The sequence below is a fragment of the Notolepis coatsorum genome, assembly GCF_963971535.1.
Source record: "Notolepis coatsorum genome assembly, chromosome: 2".
Lineage (NCBI taxonomy): Eukaryota > Metazoa > Chordata > Actinopteri > Aulopiformes > Paralepididae > Notolepis > Notolepis coatsorum.
In genome coordinates, this window is record NC_140166.1 from 170,772,263 (window position 1) to 170,799,240 (window position 26,978).

Genomic DNA, 26,978 nt, shown 5'->3' on the forward strand with positions numbered 1-26,978 from the left:
TTTAAAGTCTTAGTGAATTGATTGATTTATATGAAAACCAATGTATGTATAATTTAGCTAGCTCGCCGTCAACGTTACTGTGATTAAAGCATTTTTGCAGGGGGGGCGGGGGGTCCCGTTAGTGGGGCGGGCCGCCCCGCCAAGGCAATGGTAGGGGAAACACTGGGTATCGATTCACAGGTACCGGTATCGGTTCAAATGTGAACGGTACCCAACCCTAGTGGCAAACTTCAGTTCCACACATTTACCTGCTTAGTAGGGTCTCCAGCACACCATTCTTAGGCATTGTGTCTTGTCTTTATACTGCAAGGAAGAGGAGTGTACGTCTCCCCTGCTAAGGCTAATATTTCCTAGTTGCAGTTGCAGGACATGGTTATAAGTGTGTGTGTATAAAAACAAACCTGTGCTGCCTTTTTATCTCGTTTCTGTCTTGAGTTTGAACTGTGTAACAGCTGGGGTTGGGCTGACTCTGTTGGCATAGAAAGACTGTAACCAGAAGGTCACATGTTGTTACCCGTCCCATACCTGTCCGAAGTGTCCTTGAGCAAAACACAGAGTGAACCCTACATAGTGAATCACTGACCCTGCACTCTCTGACCAGGGTTGGCACTTGCCAGGTGTATGATAATTATCGTATTTGTACAATACATTTGCCCTCTGTACGATGTACAATCAATTGACTGTCATCGTTATCACAGACATGCTCCATTTAATGCCAATCGGACTTCTCTAAATAGTAAATACTCTTGAAAGGCTTTGTTTTCACAGACAGGACTCAATTCATCATCAAACCGAGCATTGGCAGGTTAATTTGAAAAGAGTTTGTACAAGAGATACTAGCGTACTCTTACTTCCAGGAAGGTGAGAACAGCGGAGAGGTGAAGAGGAGGGCAGAGTCATTGTGTTGGGAACAGCCATAAATACGTGTTCTCTGAAATTACACATTTACGTCTATTTGTTCTCTTTGTTACGACTTGCAAATGATCATTTCCCTCAAAATGATCTTTTTAAGCCTCTGGGATGATAATTTAACATTTTTCATCTGGCAACACTGACCCCCCTCCCGTTGAAATACACATCTGTTTCAAAGGAAATGACTGAATTTAAAAGGAGAATCCTGATTCGGCTACGCTTTGTATCTTTTTGTAAATTAAATGGCCCTAAATCCAAAATGTGCTCTCAATTCTGTGTTGTAAATTCAAGACTGGCTATATTTCTTGTCTAATTAAATTATTTTTTAAAGCATATTTTTGCCAGGTTTGCAGAAGTCGATTTCCATCTGCTTCCTGGAACAAAGTTGAACTGATTGGACTCACTGATAGCCATGGCTTGGCCAAAGACTAAGGAGGTTATTTGTAGGGTAGGCTAATTATTTGCCCAGGTTTTTTGCATCGTGGTGGCGTTCCAGTTAAACGTAGGGTAAATATAGAATGAGGAAGTCCTATTGCTTTAGTGTGTTGTTTTTTTGTCCACAACCACTACACTGGATGCTTTTGTGCGAGGAATCTAAAAGGGCGAATTTGAACGTATTGAAGTAGGCAATACTATGTGCTTTTTCTGCCTGGGAGCAATTAGATTACTATTTAAAAAAATATATATATTTAATTTGTGCTTCAGATTGTGAAAGCTGATTCTGTATGGCCCAGGGGTGCAGACTCTGTTTTATTTAACACCAAGACTGGAGTTTTCTGAATGGTGCTACATTCCTGTTGCCAGGTTAACAAGTACCACAAGGGAGGGGCTTCTGGAACACAACACATTTACATTACAACACTCGACACCCGAAGCAGTTTGCTTAAAACGACTTGAGGGGAAAAACTCAGTTTAACTGTTTGTAACATGTAACGGTAACATGCAAGTTGAAAGCTAGCAAACAGTGGCGCTGCAGTTGTAGCGCTGGAGGTGGGTTTACTAGGCTCTCGACATCGTAACCTATATATTTTAATTGTAATTAGGAGGAGGCAGTTGTGTGCTGTTAAAGAAGTAGGGGTATATAATATATATAAGATAAGATAGTCCTTTTATTGATCCCCTTGGGGAAATGCAGGTGTCATAGCAGCATGGGGGGGAGGGGGGGCAGGTTAATAGTAGAAAGATATAAATATAGGCAATATAATTAGATCTGAATATAAAATAATGAGAAAAATAAATGGTGTAAACAAAGGTGCAGATGAGGGTCTGTATGCCCTATCGAATATATTATGTTACAATAAGTATAGTCAATAAAATATTTGAATCTATATATAATCTATTCTCTCACTGTTGTACACCACTACTAGCTAAGCTAACCATGTTGGCCTAGGCGGTCTGCCTGTAGCTGTTCCGCAAGTTCCGCAACCGTTGCTATTTCCGGGGTAGGCCTGATTGGCCCCGACAGGCACGTGACCCGCTGCGGCCACACCCCACGGCATTAGGAAGGAGTTTGCGGTGCCTTTCACATCGCAGTCAGTCATCAGTCATAATAATCGCGCCGCAGTCGGCAGTCATGCAGTCATTTATCATTTAACATTTGAAAGACATACATTGTTGTATGAAATAAAATAGTATCGAGACATATGTACAGCGTCGCGCCGCAGTCGGCAGTCATGCAATCATTTATCATTTAACATTTGAAAGGCATACAATGTTGTATGAAATAAAATAGCGGGGAGAATATGCTCACGCGAGCGGCATCGCTGAGCTCTGGTGACGGTCTTATAGGGGCTTATGCCGAGAACAGCAGTAACACAACATTGCAACTGTTGTGTTACTGCTTTCTGACCGAATTAGTCATTCATTTGTAGCTATAAAGACATATTCATAATCCAACATATATGTAAAGAAACAACATATTCCGATTGGAAGGACTCCCAGCTCCTTCCTGCTCGCGTCTACTCACTCGAGTGAGGAGGAGCGGAACTTCGGAAGACCGCTGGTTCTCCAACATACAGCGGTGTGCTCTTCAGAATGTACCGGGAGAAACGTTTACTGTACCCCGCAGACATAATAAGCATATAAGCAGTGCTTACTAACGTTATTAGTTACGTTATTTCTGACCGAATTAGTCATTCATTTGTCTAGCACAGTCTCTAACAGTGTAACAGTAAGAAGCATTTTGGATAAAAGTATTCTGTACTTCTGTATGACAACAATGTATGCCTTTCAAATGTTAAATGATTAAATGATACACAGCTAAATCTACGCTCTCGCCTCTCATCCTGCTTTCGCCAACGGCAGCGATGTGAAAGGCGAAGCGAACTCCAGCAGTAGCGCGCTTGCCGCTGGGGCTGCCGCGGGGCGTGGCCGCGGCGGGTCACGTGCCTGTCGGGGCCAATCAGGCCTACCCCGGAAATAGCAACGGTTGCGGAACAGCTACAGGCAGCCGGCCTGGCCTATGCCTATCAAATTGCATTATGGGTGAATTAAAGGTGCAGTTTCGGAGGAGGGGAGAGTTGTTTGCTAATTTATATGATAAAATATAAAAAATTTTAGGCACTTTAGGGCGGCTACGTGGCGTAGTGGGCAAGGCGCTCGCCACGAATGCGGAGACGCTGGGATCGCCTGTTCGATCCCAGCGCTCCACATTGCTTTCAGTTTAGCTGGTCGTCCACAGTAATACACATTGGCCGTATTACGGGGAGGGAAACTGAAGGGTGGGGATCGGGCGTTGTGGACAGCGACTCCTACAGGTCGGTTGGTGCGCCTGCGCAGTAGAATCAGGAAGTGTCGGGGGCAGCGTGAGCCTCCCACGCGTTACTCCTCGCCACTGAGAGATCGAGCTGCGCAGGTGAAAAGATGCGACTGCTGTTACCTCAAGTACCGGAGGGGACTTGTGCTATGTATGACTTAGTCCACATTGCAGCCGGCTTGTGGGAGGCAAGAAACAGCGTTCGTGACAGGGGAGGGTTGAATTGGATGATACGAAATTGGGATGGGAGAAAATATAGAAAATGGGAGAAAAAGTGGATAAAAAAAAAAAAAAAAAAATTTAGGCACTTTGAATCAAGCCGGCTGCAATGTGGACTAAGCTTTGCATCACGTGTCCCCTCCGGAGGCTCCGGTACTCGAGGAAGCAGCAGTCGCATCTTTTCACCTGCACAGCGCGATCTCTCAGCGTCGGGGGTCTGCGTTTGGAGGGCACGCCGCCCCCGTCGCTTCCTGATTCTGCTGCACAGGCGCACCAACCGACCTGTAGGAGTCGCTGTCCACAACGTCCGATCCCCACCCACCAGCTTTCCCACCCCCTAATACTGCCAATTGTATTAGTATGAGCGACCAGCCAAGTCGGAAGCAACGCAGAGAGCTGGGCTCAAACCCAGCATCTCCTGCGTTAGTGGCGAGCGCCTTGCCCACTGCGCCACTTAGCCGCCCAGAATTGTCCAGTTATTTGATCGCCATCTGGTAGATGGATATGTCCATTGGCTGATGCTATATTCCTTTACTGCATACTGAATTCGGCGTCGCAAAAAGTATTCCAGGCGATCTGGTGAAGCCATAGCTTTAGGCTAACAGAAAAGCTAACCCGGAGCGAAAAAAAAGTGACACCCGGTCTGCAACAGGGGAAACTGCATTCTCGAGACGGCGCCAATACCAGGAGCTGGCCGGTACTGCACTTCCGGAGTCCCAATATGCCTTTTCCAGCCAAAATACAGCTCCGTGACAACATCCGGGATATTAAAATGGAATAAAAACAAAAACAAGCTTAACACGTATATACGTGGTTGGCCGTCAAGCGCTGGCTCCCAATCACGTCGTGGTTGGCCCCGAATCGGTTAAAGGGGCACTTCACCAAAAACAATGCTGATTTATTTTTGCACAAAAGTTTTGTACATTCATTTAATTAATTAAAAATTGAGAGTAAATTAGTTTGAATATGGCCACCAGTGATGTCATCAGGGACATTGAATCCTTGTGTTGTGTTAATTACGGCACCGTGAAATGATGTAGATCAGTGGTTCCCAAAATTGTGGTGCGCGCACCCCTTGTGGTGCGCGAGCGCCCTCTAGGTGGTGCGTGACATGAAAAGGCTAATGGTGGTAAAAAAAAATATTTTACAATAAAATTTCATAAAAATCTTAGTCAAACCTTTAGTATTATGGATATTAAACATGCTGGCAGAGTACATGCATCCATGTTGTCGTGAACATTTTAATTAAATAAAGAAATTCCCTATCCATAGTCGCCGTGGGAAGAGATAAAATAAAATAAATTCCCTACCTACTCATGGCCTTAACTGACAACCAACAGGAACCAAACAATATATTTTTTATGCATAATAAATATAACTAATATACATTATTTCAAATGGGGATTTTCACTGTGTAAATCATGAAATTCAAGAAAAGTTTTAATAAAAAACGTACGTTTTAATAATAATGATAAACAATAATGTCTCAGGCGTGTCTGACACAGGTGTGCTTCATCTGTGCATGGAGACCAGCAACAGTTTTTTAACAGAAACCCATTGGGGGGTGCGTCAGCTAGGTCGGGAGGTGACAGGGGGGTGCACGGCCAAAAAAGTTTGGGAACCGCTGATGTAGATGAAAGAATAGCAATACCTTGTCTTATAGAGACTGCTACCCTATCATTTCATTGCGCTGTAATTAAGACAACACGTGGATTTAATGTCCCAGATGACATCACTGGTGGTGGTCATATCCAAACTCCTTCACTCTCAATAACTGTCAAACTAAATAAATGTTTGTGTGAAATAGTTTTTGAATGTGTGTGTGAGATTATGTGCAAAATAAATCTGCATTGTTTTTTTGGCAAAGTGCCCCTTTAAGCCTTCTTCTGTTAAGTAAAAAATAACGGCTCCAGCACTGATTGCCTGTCTCAGTACAGAGCTCACTATTTAATGACGTTGATCCTATGTAGAATTGGTTGTTGCCAGCTCCCACCAAGGAATGCGAACTGACCCCTAAAACAGATGGGAAGCAGGAGCAGAATGGCCAGATGCGAGAGGCATATGTTGGCGCTGAAGCAGACGCCTACCGAGCAACAGTTTCTGAACGTATACTAGAGTCACTGCGACTGAACCTCCCCTAGTGTATTTCTCCGGAGTCCATGTCCCGCTACACTACAAGAAAACAGCCTCGACGATGCGGACGCCGTCGCAAAAGCGTGTGCGCCGTGCGTTCTGCGTCCTGGCATGTTGCGTATCAGGTTCTGTGGCACATCACCTCTAAACTGCTCCAGACCGTCTGCCACCACCAGAGCATTCTGACGCAGCGAGTTGGTGGCTGTGTGTGGTGGGTGTGGTTTTTTTGGCCTGTTGTCAAAGATAACGCATACGGATAACTTATTTAACACCAGTTTTTGTTAGATGATGGGGATCAGAAATCAAACACTGCACGGGAAAGCCACAAGCTTGATCCTCACTGTGTTCTGGGAATTCCGGGAAGTTGTGTCATTGGGGGGGGCGGGGTTTGACCCCATCATTTGGTTATAAGGACACGTGTGCACATGTAGTACATCCCCTTTGCCGCTCTCCTCTGCAGAGTTGTAACGCCGGGCTCTTCTCAGTGCAAAACCCATTTTCTTTTTATAAGGTTGTTTTTTAAAAATACAATTTTACATTACAACCAGATGTTTTGCTCCTATAATTTTCTCAAAAAAAGTCACAGGCTCGGGTTCCAAACCTCAGGGGCTGTGTGTTCTCGGTACATAGTAATTAGTCCTTCGTTTAGTGAAAACAAACCCCAGAGCGTTGTGAAGGTAAACGCTCTGAACCATCGCTCTCCCCGTCGCTCTTCGGGGAGTGCGGTCCTCTGTAGGTCCTGTGTACGTTGAAGGAACCCCCCGTCACATCTCTCGTCCGCCTCGCCAGCTCCGCTCATCCAAAGCAAGCAAATGACGTGCCTCCATAGCGGTAATGTACACTGTCTGCCATCAGACGGGACAGTGTTTCCAAAACAGTGAATTGGATCATTTACAGGAACCACAAACCTTCCCCACCTGACGTACCGATCGTTCAACTCAACCGCAGGGATGTAAAGTAAATGTTTCGTTTTTTTTTTATTGTGGACGAATGAATGACTCACCCTTAACCCGGCCCAAGAGAATACATTTTTTCAGTGACAACTGACAACAGTTTATCAACAACACTTGTATTTCACATGTTTATAAATGTTAATGCTTCAGAACAGAATCCATTCTTTGTAATAAAGGGTATTTCTTGTTCTTCAATTTACATTGCAAAATAATTACAGAAAATTCAACATATTACAGACCCACAACACTCCTGCCCTCCCCCATCCCCCCACTGCCCAAGCTCAACCACCTCCACACCCAAGACCCCACCCCAAACCCAGGACACCCGCCCCCCCTCACATCCCCAAACATGAAAAGTGAAAAAATTATAAATGAACAAAAAATACTGTTGTACAAACAATACTATCTTACACGCAATACTGTCTTACAAGCAATAATGTCTTACAAACAATACTGTCGTACAAACAAACAAAGCAAAAACAATAAGCAAGCAAAGTTTTCTCTCGGCTAAAGATCCTTTCAAATTAGAATCTTATTTTTTCTGGTAGGACCTCCTTAATCCTACTGCTATGTGTTGGTCCAAGTGTATTAATTAATAGTAATCTGTTGTCTTGGTTCCAAATGGGGCTGCAACTAATGACTATTTTGGTTGTCGACTAATCTGTCGATTATTTTTTCGATTAGTCTACTAAACGAAAAACAATTATATATAAAAAAATATATATACCGGTATATATATATAATATAATTTTTTATTTTTTTTTGCACTACCTATCTTTGTGAAAGTGGCTTCTCAGCTCTGGTCCAGCTGAAGACAGAGCAGAGGAACAGATTGGACATTGAGCATGACCTCAGAGTTGCTTTGAGACTCTTGTCAGGACCAAACAACATCCCCAGTTATCCCATTAGTTCCCCCAAACTTACTGTCGGTCTGTTATGTTAAGCTAAGAAGTCTTCAGCTGGCTGGACCAGAGCTGAGAAGCCACTTTCACAAAGATAGGTAGTGCAAATTAAAAAAAATAAAAAATTATAATATATATATATTTTTTTAAATGACTAATCGACGCAACAATTCCTCGTCGACGATTTTTTTATAATCGACGTCGTCGATTATGTCGACTAATCGTTGCAGCCCTAGTTCCAAATGACTACAGTCCTGCAGTTAATTTAGAATGCAAAGCACCTGAAATAGTTTGGTTTCAGAAGAAAGTTTATGCTAATGTTTTTTTTCTCCTCCATTTCTACTTTTCCTCCCTACCATTGATGTTTTTAGTGATGTCAGTAGCCTTTTAACATTTGGCACTCTTGAAGAAAATCATACTGATAACCCTTTTTGCTCATCTGATCTTCTTTCCTTTCCTTTAGCCCAAAGCTGATGCACAGGCTTTTCTCTTTGACGTGTTCCAGAGGACCAACCTCATAGAGAGCGATTACTTTGGCCTCGAGTTTCAGAACATGCAAATGAACTGGGTACGTAACCGTTTCCTGCGTTCTATGTGCGAATGGGACCAAACCATCTGTATTCTGGTGTTAGAACTCAGCGTAGCGTGTCACGTGTCTTTATAAGGTGGTGTTTTCTCCAGCTGGATCTCGAGTGCTATACACTCCCTAAGGAGTATTTTCTTTATTTAATTTTTCGAGCAAGTGCCCAAATAAAATCAATCAATAAATAAAGGGTTTTGACATGTACCTAGAGATCTAGAAAGTGTATGTGATGGCCAGATGGACAGATGAATAGACGATGGAGTATGTATTGTAGGCTATATGAAGGAGTGATGGACAGATGATGGTGTATGTAGGCTATATGAAGGAGTGATGGATGGATGATATTTATGTAGACTGTGAAGGTAAATGATATAGGTAATGCGTCTAAAATATTGAAACATTTAATTTTTGCTGACTATACAAATGTCTTCTGTGAGGGAGAGAACCTCCAAATGCTTTTAAAGAATGTCGCAGCTGAGATAACCAAGCTGAAAGTGTGGTTTGATGTAAATAAATTATCATTAAATATAAAAATAAATAAAATTCATGATATTTGGTAAACGTGATATACAAGTAAATACACCGGTGGAACTAATGATTGATAGTATTAAACTGGAGAGGGTATTTGAGAATACATTTCTGGGTGTGATAATAGACCACAAACTCAACTGGAAACCTCATATCAAATATGTCAGGACTAAATTGGCACAGAGTGTTGGTGTTCTATGCAAGATCAAACACATTCTAAACCAAAAAACACTGTATACACTGTACTGTATGTACACTCTTCCTACCATATATGAGCTACTGTGCGGAGGTGTGGGGTAATACCTACAAAAGCACTCTACAGCCAATATGCACCATGCAAAAAAAGCAATAAGAATAATCAACAATGTAGGATATTATGAACACACCAATAACTTATTTATAAAGCTACAAGCATTGACATTTATGGACCTAGTGGATTACAAAACTGCCCTCATTGTATACAAAGCCAGATATAAACTAATCCCAGGCAACATTCAAAAATGGTTCAGAGACAGGGAAGGAGAATATAACTTAAGAGGGAGAGGGAATCTTAAACAACCAATGGTAAACACCACGCTGAAAAGCATGTGCATATCGGTGTGTGGAGTGAAGTTGTGGAATAATTTACCCGAATACATCAAACAGAGTAAACATGTGGCACAATTTAAAAAGCAGCTAAAAAAATACACATTGGGGGGGCGGCTATGTGGCGTAGTGGGCAAGGCGCTCGCCATGAATGACAGAGACGCTGGGCTTGCCTGTTCGAGCCCAGCGCTCCACATTGCTTTCAGTTTAGCTGGTCGTTCATACTAATACACATTGGCCGTATTAGAGGGTGGGAAACTGATGGGTGGGGATCGGGCGTTGTGGACAGCGACTCCTACAGGTCGGTTGGTGCGCCTGCGCAGTAGAATCAGGAAGTGTCGGGGGCAGCGTGAGCCTCCCACGCGTTACTCCTCGCCACTGAGAGATCGAGCTGCGCAGGTGAAAAGATGCGACTGCTGTTACCTCAAGTACCGGAGGGGACTTGTGCTATGTATGACTTAGTCCACATTGCAGCCGGCTTGTGGGAGGCAAGAAACGGCGTTCGTGACGGGAGTTGGATGATACGAAATTGGGATGGGAGAAAAATATATAGAAAATGGGAGAAAAAGTGGATAAAAAAAAAAAAAAAAAAAAACACATTGGAAAAATACAGAAATTAGTATTGTTTGAGGATAAACAAAGTTATGTTATATTGTGTATGTAGTGCTGTACTGTCAAGTGAATCAAGTTTTTTTTTCTTGTAATCTTTTAATATAAGTAAAAGTATATTCTATATTGTAATACACTAAATTATGTTATATCTAGTAAAATTAATGGAAGAACAAATATAAATGTAAGGGGGTAGGGATCAATAAGCTTAGCTTCCCTCTACTCCTTTTTTGGACACATTGCTCTTGACCTTTTGTTTATAATTCCTTATTTTTATTCTTTTTTTTAATGTTTTTTTTTATTTGTTGCTATGATTGTTTGGTTCATTCATTCATTCAAGGTGTGATGAACCGATGATATTGTATGTAGGCTATGTGATGGACTGATGATATTGTATGTAGGCTATGTGATGGACAGATTATATTGTACATAGGCTATGTGAAGGAATGATAGACAGGTGATGGAGTACATAGGCTATGTGAAGGTGTGATAGACAGGTGATAGGCTATGTGAAGGTGTGATAGACGGGTGATGGAGTACATAGGCTATGTGAAGGAGAGATAGACAGGTGATGGAGTACATAGGCTTATTAGGCTATGTGAAGGATAGATGTACAGATGTGCAACATTTATGACTGTTAGTTCAAAGAGGATGGAGCAGCCAGTGGCTATTTCGAGCCAAAAAGACTTCAGATGTCTGTTTTACAACACCCAGCGGGCCTTTCAGAGAACGTTTTGAACTCTAGTGAGTTCATATTCAAAGCAATCTATTCTGTACGTTTTATCTGTATTCGGGACCATTTTTACATGAAGTTGAAATATATAGGGTTGTTTTTTCTTTGTTTGCTTTTTTATTACAGAGTCATTCAGGAGTTTGTGAATCGGTAGCGACCATTTAGGGTGCGAAATTAAGGATTTATCTCGTCAACATAGGCTTTATTATGATGTATCATTTAAAAATGTAGCGCTTTATACGGGAAAATCCATTAGGCCTCGATTCACAATTAATACAATTCTTGATGAGTTTATCATAACCTACAAGCATGATGATATGTATGTATGAGACATGTCATGCAGATAAATCTAGGCAAATGACAGCCAACAATCCCAGTGTCGCGATGTATGTAGCTGGTCCTAGTTCATTCCTCACTCGATCAGGCCCAGATGTAAATATGTACGAGCGACGAGCGTGCCTCTAGAGTGAGAGGCTTCTTAGCTGAACGTTATCCACTATGTTGCCACATCTCTCTACTGTCAAACACATGCAAACCACACGCCCCCACAGTTTTTCCTCCCAAATTGCTGTCATGCACTATTTTTTTTCTTTTTTTTTCTCTTGGCAGACCCACTCGCCAGTCGAGGTTTCTGAATCATGTGTGCGTGACAGTAAATACTGTACGATTCTTTGCTTTCAGGTATGGCTGGAGCCCACGAAACCTGTTGTAAGGCAAGTGAGACGTAAGTGTTGCTCGGAATATGAACACAGGTGCCACCTAAATTAAAGTATTGCGGGATGTTTCGTCATTGTAAACCCCCCCCCCCCTGTCTCTTGTATTTTGCATATTTCAGGGCCAACGAATACTCTGTTTAGATTGTCCGTCAAGTTCTTCCCTCCAGACCCCGGTCAGCTGCAGGAGGAATACACCAGGTCAGTGATCGCCTTTGTCCCAGTGGATAGTCTGCCTGCATCGCCAGGCCGAAGGAACAAAACATTTATAAAATGTTCCCAAAAAGGAAGAGCCGCGTTTCTGCTCTGAAAACGGGAACAAACGCTGCATTCAGCTCCACTTAGGATGACATGGTTCATTTTCAAGACAAAAATAATGCCTCTACTCGCAGAAATGTTTAAAGGCGTTCATGTGCCAACATCAGCATTTGGCCTTTGTCGACATTATGAAGGGGAAAAATTCATCAATGTTGATTTAAAAAGGCGTTTAAATCACCTTCTTTGTGTGTGAAGATTACGGAGGGTTTATCGTCCAACAGTGTGAAAATGTGCCTTCGCCCATAAAAGGCATTGCAATAAAAAACATACATACAACAATACATGTCTCGGGAGCCCCCCCCCCTATCATAGACTGATCCGTGCTGATTCTAGTTTATTTTTAAGACCTTAACAACAGTTGGAACAAAGGATTTATTGTAGATATCTCTATTATAGTCAAGTTAGACCGCGCTCACAAGTTCTCACACTGGGTGCTGCAATCCCATAAAGTTCAGTATATCAAAAAGTAGGGTAGCCGGACCAGCACTCTCAGTTTCAATGTTTTTAATGGCAGCCTGAATGGATAGCAGACATGTTTCGGACAATGTCCTTCTTCTTCTTCAGCTAGCCATATCACTGAAGAAGGACATTGTCCTTGACATGTCTGCTATCCATTCAGATATCTCTATTAGCCATCAGCAGTGATGTTGCTATCGTCCTCATCGTCATTAGGGCAATGAAGTGGTTAGCACAGTAACCGAGCGACTTGACGTAAATCTTGCACATCAATCTCTAGTCACCCAAACAACTGCCTCTTTGCACTGCTGCAGTCAGGCAAGCGCTACTGGAGTCTCATGGCCAGTACAGAGAGACTCTGAAGGAGCTTCTATCCCCAGGCCATCAGGATGCTCAATGACTCCATGTAACAACCCATCATCTACACTAATTGCACACCAGTGGCGGCTGCTGACCACATTTTTTGGTGAAGCACAAATTATTATATTATATTATATATTAAATTATATTTTTAAAACATCCCCCACTGTGTGTCAGTGGTCAGTGGACACAGATGAAAACATATTAACATTAGGTGACGGTGCACCTGACCAGACACGGATGCAAAAAATTACATATTCGGTGACGGCGCACCGGACCAGACACGGATGCAAAAAATTACATATTCAGTGACGGCACACCTGACCAGACAGATGAAAACATATTAGGTGACAGCGCACCTGACCAGATGAAAACATATTAGGTGACAGCGCACCTGACCAGATCAAAACATATTAGGTGACAGCGCACCTGACCAGATCAAAACATATTAGGTGACAGCGCACCTGACCAGATCAAAACATATTAGGTGACAGCGCACCTGACCAGATCAAAACATATTAGGTGAAGGTGACAAGGAAAAGGAAAGATGAAATTACCTACCTGGGTTCCATCCTAGAGGCAAATCTTTCCTGTGACAAAATGGGATCCAATGTAATAAAACTAAGTCAACCAACAAACTAGATTCCTGTACCGGATCTCCTCTCTGGTAAACAAGAATACCTTGAAGACTCTTAACAGGAGCACTCATTCAAGGGTACTACGACTATGCTTGCACCTCATGGTACCAAAGCACCTCAAAGGCACTAAAAACAAGATTACAAACATCACAAAACAAACTGGTCAGACTACTGCTTGACCTTACTCCTAAAACCCACCTTACCCCTGCCCATTTTGACAGTTTAGAGTAGACGACAGAGTACAGCAACTTGCAATGCTGGTCTACAAGATACACTACACCACTAAGATACCCATGTGCATGTTGAAATACTTCCCAAAGGTCAGTGAATACCATGACCACAACACCAGTGGGAGTTCCACAAATCATGTTCAACCCAGATAAAATCATTTAAAAAGTTTAAAAAAAATTAAAATGTATATATATTTTTTTATATATATAAAAAAAATCATCATAACTTAGAAATGAGACGGTCTATAAACGAGATCGCGATTTTGTTTCGATTAATTGCCCAGCCCTACTGTGTACAGTAAGTTAGCTTGGTGATCATCATTGTGATGTAATATAAGCTAAGCTAAGCTACAAAAAGAAAAAAAAGAAAAAAAAACATGTATGTATATTAATAATAATATTTTTTTCTTTTTTGTATACTAGTGAAGCACTGCCTCACTAGTATTCATGCAATAACTTCCACTGTTGCACACACATCCACATGCACACACTCACTTTAAACAAACACTCACCGTAACACTCACTTTAGACACTACATTATATTTATCTATTTATTAAAGAGATTTGCAGTACATTCATACCTCATGTGCATTCGCACCTTGCCTTAAAATGTTTTTGTACCTCATTGTCTGCATCTGTACCTCATTGTCTGCATTTTTACTTGGATTGCACTTTAGTTTGTATATTGTATAGTGTTATTCCTATTTTACTTACTTATCTACTGTATGAAGCACATTCTCAGGGGCTCATACAGAACCAAGCATTTCACTGTAAAGTACATGTACCTTATATGTGACAAATAAAAACAAACTTGAATCGAGGCGGTAGATTATGAACTTTTCCCCGTTCTCGCAGCCGTAGCGATGAGCCCCGGTGAAGCCGGTGTGCTTCTTCTTCACGTCTCTGCTGGAGCAGAAGCAGATGGACACTAAAGCCTCTGCTTATTCTTTTCCCCCACAGGTACCTGTTCTCCCTGCAGATGAAAAGAGACCTGATGGATGGCAGGCTGAGCTGCACAGAGAACACCGGGGCTCTGATCGCCTCTCATCTCGTCCAGTGTATGTTCTCATGCCTGCTTTTTTTTTTTTTTTTTTTACCGCAGTATCTGAAAGTCCACATTATACACTCAGTAGAGCCCCAATCCAGAATTGACCTATCTAGAACCGGAAGGAAGCACCAGTTGCGATTGGAGGAGCAAGAAAAGAGGGCAGGGTTTGAGAGTCCATTTTATTGGATCATATAAATGTGGCGTATATTATGGCTTCCCCAAAAAAAACAATGCTGACTTATTTTGAACATAATCTCACACACATTTATTTGGAAAATAAATTGGCTGTGCCCCTTTAACTCTTTCTCTGCCAGCTATTATCCTTATCCTGTAGTAAATGCACCATGCTTTATATAGGCATTTTCACTGTGCGTTGCGTGTTTGCAGGGCTATATCTATTCTATATTATAGCTATGGAGACAATACTATGGCTCATTTGACATTAACAGTTTGAGTGCCAGCCATTAACATTGGAAACCCCGTTGAATGCCAGCACCCACTTCAATGATAGCGTTGTGAACGCATACTCTCTCTCTTAAATTATGTGTTTATCAATGACTTGTTTGCAGTCAACATTGTTGAAACGGATTGTTTTTTATCGGTTCATTTTCGTTTTATAGCATTTTGAAAAGCCCTCGTTTTCAAGGAAAATATATAGATTCCGTGATAAACAACATTTACTGGAATATTCTAGCCTACACAAAAACGTTGTCATTTTTCGGCCTATTTATGAATCGTTTTCAAATAAACGCTCGATTATCGATAGTATATGTGTACTTATGCACGCTATAGAGGCGGGCTGAAAAATATATTCTCATTTCCTCATCAGCGATCACCGCGCACACACACACACACACGCATAGGGCAAAAGCTTATATCTCTCTGAAAACGGGTCTGATTATCCTAAGACTGGTAAAATAAATTCCTTACCTGAGATCAGATGTTATCCAAAAAGATTATTCCAATTCCTGATCGCCATTCCAAATATCGATCACGCTTATTGATTAGTGTTGGTACTGTAAATACATAATCCACGCTGTTCTGATGGCTGGCGATCACTTGGTCTCTAAAGTTGGCTTGACGGAAAAGTTAAATGAGCAAACTGACCACTCCCCCTGCATCAGTCTAAAGTAATGGGGTGCAGTTACACAGGGAGAGACGATAGGGGGCAGTATCTTCCCAATTGAGCTCAGAGAGACTCTGCAGCACTTACCCGAGGCTTGATTGATGAAATATTCATTCAAATCGCCAATAATAAAAAAAAATGACAAACAAACGCTATATAGCGTCTGGGGCACTCAAAGGTCGGCATGAACTAACGACAAAAAGCGTCTGTGGCACTCAATGTGTTAACAACAGACAGTTCAACATGTGAAAAATAATAAAACTTTTCATGTATACGTTTGCGTGTTATCCCATCATGAATATTGTATAGTTTCAGAGTGATCCTGGCTAATTCCTGAACACGGCGCTATGGAGCGCTATGTGCATTTAGCTAAATGCATTTGTGTTGCTCGCCTGGACATGCTACTGTTTCCAAATCAAAGGTATATAATAGGTACCGGTATTATGTTTCATCATGAATGCATCAAAGGGGGGGGGGGGGGGTTGTTTTTTGATGATCTGATCGTCATCAACGGCATTCGTTTTGAATAATTGAATAATAATAATAATTGATCGGCTGGATCGATATGAAATCATTGTAGGATCAAGGTGGAATTGACGTCAGATAGTCCTTACCTTTGATCGGGGGTATTCCAAAAAGAATATTCCAATTGTCTGATCGCGATTTCCAGTATTGGTGTCTATTGGGTCCCCGACATAATCCGGCACAACGCATGCATCGAGGGGCCATGGACGCGTTCCAATGTGATCGGGTGAACCGCTAGGCTTGCCTGGACCAAAATTCTCCGCCCAAAGGGGTTTAGATGTAACACACAGTCTGGAACAGGGTTTCAAAGGGTGGGCGATACTGCCACCTAGCAGGATCTGGCCGGTACTGGACTCTCTGGGTCCCAGTATGCCTTTTAACGGTAACAGGTCCGTGACACTGAATAGAATATTAAAATCGAAGAAAAGGGACCAAATAACGTATATATATGTGATTGGTGGTCAACGCATGGCGAACAAACGCATATATATACGTGGATGGCGCAGATTGAGTTAACATACGTTCTTGGAAGAGTTTGATTTGTAGATGAAAGAAATCTGCTAATCGAAACTTTCTTTAATCTGTAAATTGGAACATAGGTCTGTTTTACTCTATTGTTTACAATGACATAAACAAGCCTTTTAGTGCCTAAAAATGTAATCTAGCGTTAGTCATTGTATCAAGAGCTCTAGTCATCTAGGACATTAAAACATGTCTATTATTATTATCTTGTATTTTTATTTGTATTTTATTTATTTTTTTAAATTTGGTGGTTAACCCATCTGTTTACGTTTGCATTAGGAACCACGGCCCTTAACTCTTTGATGGCCAAACACGTAATATTACGTGTTTCACCGCCAACGCTTGAGCGGCAAAAACGTAATCATTCGTTTTTAGATCCTTTGATCCCCATTCTAAATGGTCATCCGGATCATTCTAGGTGTCCCTGGCTCATTTGCCTACGTTGGAATTGCAATGCCGATCGAATCTCACCAGGTGGCAGTATCGCCTACCTTTTGAACTCTGATAGTCCAGTTCAGACATTGTCTCTACTGATCTCTTTCTGTCAAGACTCGCTCTGAGGGGGAGGAGCTCTTGCAGAGCAATCGCTAGGAGATCTGCTCGCCTCAACCTATAGTTTCCCGTAAACACACATAAACCAGTAATCGCCGATGGGATCATTGGAATTATTCTTTTTGGAGTACCTTCTGGCTAAGGTAAGGATATTCTATGTCTATTTTACCGAACCTGAAACATGTTTCTGTAACGATCAGTGTCTTATTTTACCGGACCTAAAACCAAGCTTTTTCTAACGATCGCATTTTCGTTCGTTAGATCGATGTTTAGTGTGTATAGTGTGTAATAAACTACAAACTACAGTGTGTAGAAACAAACTCTTTTTTACATGTTGGCCTAGAAATAGTGCCTGTCAAATGAGCCATACTATTGTCTCCATAGCCATAATATACAATAGCTCCGCAAAGATTGTGAAAATGGGTCAAGAAAAGCTGGCTCTAGCCAGTGCAGATGGGGGAAAGGGCGTGGCTCTCAATTAGTTAATACCAGCTTACCTTTATTGAAAGATGAATAACGACAAACGTCTGTCTCCTCCCCCTAAACCATGATCCGCAGCGGAGATCGGGGACTACGATGACCTAGTGGACCGGGACTTCTTGCAGATGAACAGGTTGCTGCCCTACCAGGAGAAGGTGCAGGAGAGGATCATGGAGCTCCACTGCAGACACCTGTGAGTTCTCTCTCTCTATCTCTCTCGCTCGCTCTCTCACTCTTGGGGTGTTTTCACTCTTTATTTTATTTATTTTTTCGTTTATTTAAAAATGATCGTACACATTAATCAACATTACTGTAAATGTTCCAGTTTTAGCCAGCTGGCTAATTTGCAACTGTTACAAAGGGTCAGATTAAACCGAATATATATATTTATTACTTTAGATATATTGTATAGTATTTGTATATCGTCTGATATCCCTTGTATATTCTTTGTACATATACACGGAATATCCCTTTACCTAGTACAGGCCAGACCATAATATTCGTTCTCCTATTGGACAGCGACCCCCTAGGCGCCACGGCCATACCCCCAATGTCTAGTTCAAAGTCACCGCTAAGACATGTCTCAACATGCCCAGATTTGCGCAGTAATATGAGACAGAAATAAGGCTGGTACTAGATTATTCACCTTACGTATAAATACGGTGCAGGTGGATACAGCAGTGTTGTTACCCCAATAAGTTGAAGCCTTCACCACGATACAACGTGCTGTGAAGTGGGCCCGTTTTGCCCCGAAATAGAGCCTTGAGACCACGTGCGAATTGATAGCTGAAGTGTCAGAGTTTAACGCTGTATCGTCGAGTTCGACCTATTCTATTATTAAGTAATAGTCTATTATGTATAGTGTATCGTGCGGCTACCGTTCTACAGTGACCAGCATTACCAACGTTTCATCGTACCGAGCTAGTGTGCTTATCCAGGCTGGGCGGCCTAACCTTGTGCCGTCATCCGAGGAGCCCTAGATGAGAACCGTGTGGATATGTACACTGGATAACCTACACCGACGACTACAGAGCCCTTTTCGGCTGGATTATATTGCTTTGGTCCTGTGGCTGCTGGAGCAGAGAGTCGTCTACCCCCACTACCGTGTGGGATTTACCCTGTGAGGAGCACCGTCGAGCCCGCCTCTAGGACTCTGAGGCTGGCTAGCTTTCATCCATGCGGCAGTGCATACCGGAGAATAGCTGTTGCTTTGTCTACGGATCAAGGGATTATTGCACCGTCTCCTGTACCACTACCTGGAGTCTCCTTATTCCTCGTTGATCCAGACTTTTGCTACCGACAAATCCTCTCCCCTGCTGGCTTACAACCGGAGGGAACCCCCCTAGTATCTCCAGCTGACCTACGAGTGTACCTTATATAATTCTTATGCTACAGGTGGTATTAATTATCCCCTTCGTAATATGCTCATGGACTTACGCTCTTGACCTATTCATGCACATTCTTCGCCTTACAAGCGCAACTCTAATTCTTAATAAATGTAAGATAATCTTGGTGCTCTTCTAATAAATATTACAAACAGTACTTTCCTTGTTAAGCCGTGTTATTGTGTGGGTGTTCATCTCATATACATGTGTACTGTATGGCCAGTAGTAATGTACATAACTCAGTAGTGGTTTAATGATACCATACTTATTCAATACAGTCAGGGAATTGTACCCCTCAGTTACAGCAACTGTAGTCCTTTTGGCAAGATGTTATAAAATCATACACCTAAAATGGAAGCATTAAAAGTAAAACAATATTTACAACACAATCCAACATAATGGTAAAAGCAATAACAAAATACACAATGAACTGATTAAAAGTGGTCACATGTTTTGATTTGTCAATAGCCAGGTCTTGAGTTTTTTTGTAAAGGTGTGGTAGGTCGCACAGTATTATTTCAGTTGGTAGGATGTTCCAAAACTGAGTGGCTCTGACTGCAAAACAGGATTGACTGAAGGAGCTGGACCTAAACGGCACAGTACAGTCCGCTCTCTGGGTAGATCTTGTGGACCTATTATGAGATGTTTTTTGTTTGACAAAAGTACTGAGAGGTGGAGGGGCCTTGCCATTTAAAATCTTGAACAGTAGGCAGGCATCGGTGTATTTTGTCAGGTTTTCCCAGCTGAGGTTTCTGTACTTGCTAAGGATGTGACAGTGGTGGTAAGTATATGGTTTTCGGTCCAGCACCTTGAGAGCCTGCTTATACAGAGAGAGAATGGGGTTCATGGTTGTGCTTTTTGCATGGGTCCAGCTAGTCATACATTACATGAGATGGGAAATGATCATTGTGTTCATATAGACTTATAGAGAAGCGCAGCAGTAGATGTTAAACAGTTCCTCTGTGAACACATTTTTTTATAATTTTTTTGACATGACATAAAACTAGACATACAAGTATTAACAGTAAATATCTACAATAAATCACAGGATTATACATTCCAATATTTGAATCAATATAGATGTAGTTTATGAGATATATACATAATACTTGCAATACAATACAATACATACTATGCTCTTGCTCGCTCTTCTTCCCCCCCCCTCAGGACCCCCCTTGTATAATCCATCCATTATTTAGTTTCTAACCAAGGATTACAATTCATATGCTAACCTTTATTCTCTCCACCACTTCTAACCAGATTGCAATGCTGGCTTCATTGACACCTAAAATTCTTGCTGTAGATATCTCTAGATAAATCACATCGAGATAAGTAAGAACCCATACCTTCAGGCACATTTTATCCGGTTGAATCCAGCGTGATGCTATCAGCTTTTTAGCAGCCGTAAGACCGGACAAAATTTGTCTCTTTAGCTGTATAGTGGCTGCTAATTGAGAAACATCATTCAACAACAATATGGAAGGCAGTACAGGTATGGTCAGAAATAAAAATTCTGATAATTGTGTGGTTACTTCTTCCCAGAATATCTTAACAGGGGGGCATTCCCAGTACATATGTATAAATTTACCGATATCGCCCCTTCAACACAAGGAGCATAGAGAGTCTTGTTTAAGCCCCATTCGGTTCAATCTTATAGGAGTCAGGTAAGTCCTATGAATATAATTAAGATTAATCTGTTGATGATCCGGGTTGCGTGACGCTAGTCGAACGTTTGCCCAGACTTCTTGCCAATCAAAATCTACTTCCAAGTCTGGTATATCCCTCATCCAGACTGAGTCTAGGGGGAGGATTCCATACGAGGATGTGAGTAAGTGATGATAAAAGTCTGATACGAAGCCTCTCGATGTCTCCCTTTCATAGAAGAATTTGTGATATCTGTGGTGCTCAAGTGGTATCTTTAATGGGACTCCATGAGCCTTCAAAGTTGCTAATAACTGTATATAGAAATAATAAGTGGAGCTAGTGAGGTTAAATTTGTTATAAATTTCATGATAGCTACAGAAACCCCGTTTGTTGAACGGTGTTAAACAGTTCCTCATGAATCCGAAAGTTATATTTGGCAGTCTGCGTTACTCTTTTTACCTGCTTTTTGAAAGATTGTTTAGAGTCGAGGATAATGCCGAGATATTTAAATTGAGCGACTACTTGGATTGGCTCTCCAGCAACAAACACTCCAGGATTATCAGATGTATTAGATTTTGTGAAGTACATACAAACTGTTTTCTTCACATCAAGACACAGTTGAGACTCTGTGAGCCAGTTGTTGACATTCGCCATTGCAGCGTTTAGTTTTTTTTTGTATTTTTTTTTGTATTTTTTTTAAACAAACACATAAACAAACATGACAACACACGATAAGATATACAAGCATTAGTTGACAGTGCACATCCAATGAAATCACATTTTAGTTAATTGTCTTATATAGGATATACCCTTAATACCTGTTATCTAAAAACCTACACACATATGCTCCAGCTCGTACCCCCCCCCTCCCGGACCCCCCATTGGATAATCCATCCATTTTCCCTCGCTCCTAACCAGACATTACCATTATATGCTAGCTTTTATTTTCTCCACCACTTCTAACCACAATGTCATTTTGGATTCATTGAGACCCAAAATTCTTGCTGTAGATATTTCTTGATAGATCACATCGAGATATGTAATAATCCAGACCTTTCGGCACATTTTTTCCGGTTGGAACCATCGTGATGCTATCAGCTTTTTAGCCACTGTGATACCAGATAAAACCAATCTCTTTAGCTGTGGATGTACTGCACACTACACACAGCGTTTAGTTTAATAGCCGCCAGTTCTTTAGTTTTCTGCATGAATATACCGTACTTTTCGCACTATAAGCCGCACCTGAATATAAGCCGCAGCAGCTAAATTGAATGATGTGTACATATATAAGCCGCACTGGACTATAAGCCGCAGGTGTTTTAATGTTTAATTACCATAATGTAAGGGTTCGTGCACAGAGGGGATTGTCGGGAAAGAGATGGCTGTTTGAGGAAGCTCCCATTTATTAACATTTTTGTTTGAACAGTAACGGTAGCTAGGTACTAACGATAGCTACTTAGCCAACACTAGGTAGCTACTAACGTTAGCTCACGGAACGATAGAGCCAACACTAGGTAGCTACTAACTTTAGCTCACGGAACGATATAGCCAACACTAGGTAGCTACTAACGTTAGCTCACGGAATGATGGAGCCAACACTAGGTAGCTACTAACTTTAGCTCACGGAACGATAGAGCCAACACTAGGTAGCTACTAACTTTAGCTCACGGAACGATATAGCCAACACTAGGTAGCTACTAACTTTAGCTCACGGAACGATAGAGCCAACACTAGGTAGCTACTAACGTTAGCTCACGGAACGATATAGCCAACACTAGGTAGCTACTAACTTTAGCTCACGGAACGATAGAGCCAACACTAGGTAGCTACTAGCCCCTTCCGTGACTGCGATGTGCAAGCATATTCAAAAGCCAGCCCCTGGCTTGCACATCGCAGTCACGGAAGGGGCTAGGTAGCTACTAACTTTAGCTCACGGAATGATAGAGCCAACACTAGGTAGCTACTAACTTTAGCTCACGGAATGATAGAGCCAACACTAGGTAGCTACTTAACGTTAGCTCACGGAACAATAGAGCCAACACTAGGTAGCTACTAACGTTAGCTCACGGAACGATATCCAACTACTGCGAAATCGAATGCCAAACCGATGATATCAGATGTTGATATCAGGAGCTATCAGTAGCTAGCCAGTTATGTTGAAAGAGGAGCTGCTCATGCACTCGACTGTGAGGAGGAGGGCTCGACTGTGAGTGGGAGGAGGAGGGGCAAGGCGTGCACTGCTGCAGCAGATTTACGAGTCTGATCTGACGGTCACAGAGCTGAGGGAGCGAGCCCAGTTAGCTGTAAAAATCCATAGATTAGCCGCACCGTTATATAAGCCGCAGGGTAGAAAAATGGGGGGAAAAGCCGTGGCTTATAGTCTGAAAAGTACGGTAGATAACGGTGTCATCAGCATTAGGGATGCACGATAATTATCGGGCCGATACCAGCAATTATGACGTCATCCCGATAAACCCGATAACATTATTGATAGCTCCGATAATATATAATACATTTTTTTGGTTAAAAGAAATCCGGTGTGGGTGGATTGGGATGAAGGGCGTTTGTTTTTACTGTAGGCTCCTTCAGTACTGTGGTAGGACTGATAGCGTGTGGTTTAGGAAGAGGGAGTTTTTCACAAATCCAGCGCTCCCTTTCTCATGCCTGGCTGTGACGTAGCCACGTAAGTTTCAGAAGCAGCACAGATAGTAAACAAACATGGCGGCGTTGGTAGTGTGGGACTTTTTCAACGTTTCAGAGGGAAACAGTTCGCTTGCTATTTGTAACAAATGCAGAAGTTCCACGTGGAGGGAAAGGGGCAACAAGCTATAACACATCCAACCTAATAAGTCACCTGAAAACATCACCACCGCTACGATGGTGTATTAAAATCTGACGACGCGCGAGCAGCTAAAGGCTAAAGCTGCTGCGAATCCAAAGCCAGCTGCAAAGGAACCGGCGCGGCTTGTACCTATTGACGAGGCGTTTGCTAAATTAAAGACGTTTGACAGAAATGATTTGTTTGGTTTATTTAATTCTTTTTGAGGCGTGCTGTCCTATAAATGCCAAGTAATAGTTGTTTCATGGACCAAGACCACAACAGTCTCCTCTCCTATAGCGTAAAATGTTTTATCTGCTGACAAAGCACAATACCTGTTGGTTTTTAGTTAACTCATTGTTCAGGGAAACACATTGTTAATGACATTGACGGATTGTGAATTTTGTGATTGACTCAAATTATATTTATTTGGAAAAATAAATATAGTCACTTTATTTGAAGAGTCAAACCTGTTCTCTTGGCTTTGTTTTGTTCATAGTAGTAACGCTCATGTCATGATAAATCTGGTTAGGTCAAAACTACAGGAATATACATAAAAAAAAATTATAATACAATAAATATATATATATTATCGCTATCGGTATCGATGTTGAGGAGCAGAAAGTTATCGATATCGGGGTCAAAAAAATCAATATCGTGCACCCCTAATCAGCATACATTTTAACTTCACACTCTGTGCAAACAGACGGAAGACGTTAGTGGTACGTATCTTGCGGTATAGTTATTGCATAAAATATATGGTATGTTGAACGTTTAGTAGTGCATCATAAGATACTCATAATCGCCTGGCAATGCTCCTGATTGCTCCTCGAGCTCAATTGAAATACATACCTCCAGAATGCAATCATAATTTGCTAAACAAGTTCAGATGCTGCACAAACCCAACCGAGGCTGTTTTTAAAATAAAAATTGTTAATTATTTGTTTATTAGTCTTATCAGGACTGAACAAGTACCCTACTTCCTATACTGCTAGTACAGGCAATAATCATATAATATAATATAACTGCCTTATTTGGACAGAACTGGCATAACTGGCATAACTAAATGCATCAGTGCATCACTCCTGGTTGTCTCATCAAGTGTTTGAGTCAGTGAGTCAACTGAATCTGAGTACACCAAATAAAGAGTTTTCTTTCCCTACACCTCCCTGGAAGATTACTTACCTCATGTTATACACATGTGGAGTACAGATCTAGGCATGTCGGCAAACTGTGTTCCCCCTAATCTAGCCTGCAGACTACATTTTAGAGGCTTAACATTATTGTCCCCCCGTTGAGACCTTTTGTACAAGGAACATGCCAATGCTCCATAGTGACCTCTTCAAGTATCTGTCTGTGGTTTGCATTTTTAGAGAGGGGGGGGGGGGCTATGATTTAATGCCACTGTTTGCTGGAATTTACCGCTGGATGAACCGTTCATGTGGCATGTTTTTCATTGTTCTTACATAACTGAGAAAATGTGAAATATGTACATGGTACCGTTTCTACAGTTCAGCTGTGAAAAGAACCCTCCCTATTGAATTGAAATGAGCCATACAGAATTGCAGCCACAAACGCTGTAGTTAATAAAGTGCGTGTGAAGAGATGTTGGAGAAATGCGAGTGTACAAAATCACTCGTAAACATTCTATTTTCTACCTAACGTTGAACCTAAAATATGTTTCTGACAACATTCTTGACGGTAATCTGATATGCTATATTGTTGGATCTTGAGTCATATTTGATCTGGAACGCCTACTTTGACAGTTTGATCTGAATTTCTTTTGACGGTAGCTCGCCATTGCTAGATCTGCGATAATGATGGTATTTGTATAGGGATGCTCGATATTGGCTTTTTTACCGATATACCGATATTGTCCAACTCTTAATTTCCGATACCGATATCAACCGATATCAACCGATACCGATATATGCAAGGTTTCCCCCCCCCCAAAAAATGGAATAATTTCAGGTAATTAACATTACATATCTCTTGTCGTGGAATTAACACAACATTATGCATACTTTTGACAATAAATAAAATCCGAATCTGTTCTTACTTGCTTGCCTGGTTAAATAAAGGTTAAATAAATGTAAAAAAAAAAAATTGAAAACCGATACAGATATTTTCCGATATCACGTTTTAATGCCAATATCGGCCGATAATATCGGACATCCCTATATTTGTATGATAAAAGCGCAGACACTCATTACTGGCAAGAAAATTACATGCCTGTTGAGAACAGGACTGAAACGGGGGTATAGAGGCTGCTAGAATGCGTAATCTCTGCATAAAACCTGTTTAGGGACCTCAAAGACTGAAAAGGACTATAATAATAAGGGATCTTTAATACAACATAATGCTGCTTTTAATCTTTTGGATCATTTCAAATAATAAAAAGAAAAATGGATAAACATAAAATATAAGACCTCCGATATTTCTAAGAATTGCAGTTGCCCGTGGCCACTAATCTACATACGTCTGTGTTGTTGAGAGCGTTTAGTGTCTGCACTTTAAGAGACGACACTAATGTTCTCCCTAACCAGCCACACGGAGGGGGTTGGCGCCTTCTCAGAGTCCTGCTTTTAATGGTAATCTGGTGCTTTCACCAAACCGCTCGCTGCACTTTCCCACAGCCGCCTCCCCCGTTCACACGGCACTGCCACTGTGCCTGACGGCCGGTCCTTTCACGCTGAATAGATGGCCTCCTCTTCCAGCCGACGTAGCGGGCGGCTTTGAGGCCGGGGGCCGTCTGTCACTCCCCTCCTCCCCACCCCGGCGTGGAGGAGCCCGGGCCTCTGCTAGTCCTACTGTCCTAATCCTCTGGCCGGGCCGGTTTATTAGCCATAAGGCCAGTAGGGCAAGGGAGGGATCTAAGGAGATTTCAGTGCTTAACGGATGAACAAAATTAGAATGTGTCGATGATTGGATGGATATGCTCCTCCTGACACGTCGGTCGCTTGTAATCGCGTGGTTTGAAATGTTTGCCTTCCAATTCCTGAAAGTCTTGCAGGGCTTTCCCAGGGATTCGAGGCCACCGTCTGTATCTGTTGAGTGAATCTGCTGCTCCGCACACGGAGATGAACCCTCGTGTTTTTATAACTTACGTGGCACTTAAGTGTAGAGAAAAAATAAATGCTAAATGGTTGCAGGGCTACAGACTACACGTCCCAGAATCCCACAGCAAGCGTAGCCACATCTGAAATTATTGCAGTAATTAGTCCCTGGCAGCCACACAGCAGGGTTTAGTC

General features: G+C 41.8%; 1 protein-coding gene across 2 annotated transcripts in view; it reads left to right on the plus strand.

The window, feature by feature from the left end:
- Positions 1–26,978, plus strand: part of farp2 (FERM, RhoGEF and pleckstrin domain protein 2) — a 119,217-nt gene that overhangs the window by 16,885 nt on the left and 75,354 nt on the right. For both annotated transcript variants that reach the window (XM_084308859.1, XM_084308860.1), the window contains exons 3-7: positions 8,338–8,442; positions 11,594–11,636; positions 11,748–11,826; positions 14,588–14,685; positions 17,959–18,073. In XM_084308859.1, the coding sequence (XP_084164985.1) occupies positions 8,338–8,442; positions 11,594–11,636; positions 11,748–11,826; positions 14,588–14,685; positions 17,959–18,073 (440 nt within the window). The remainder of the gene's footprint in view (positions 1–8,337; positions 8,443–11,593; positions 11,637–11,747; positions 11,827–14,587; positions 14,686–17,958; positions 18,074–26,978) is intronic.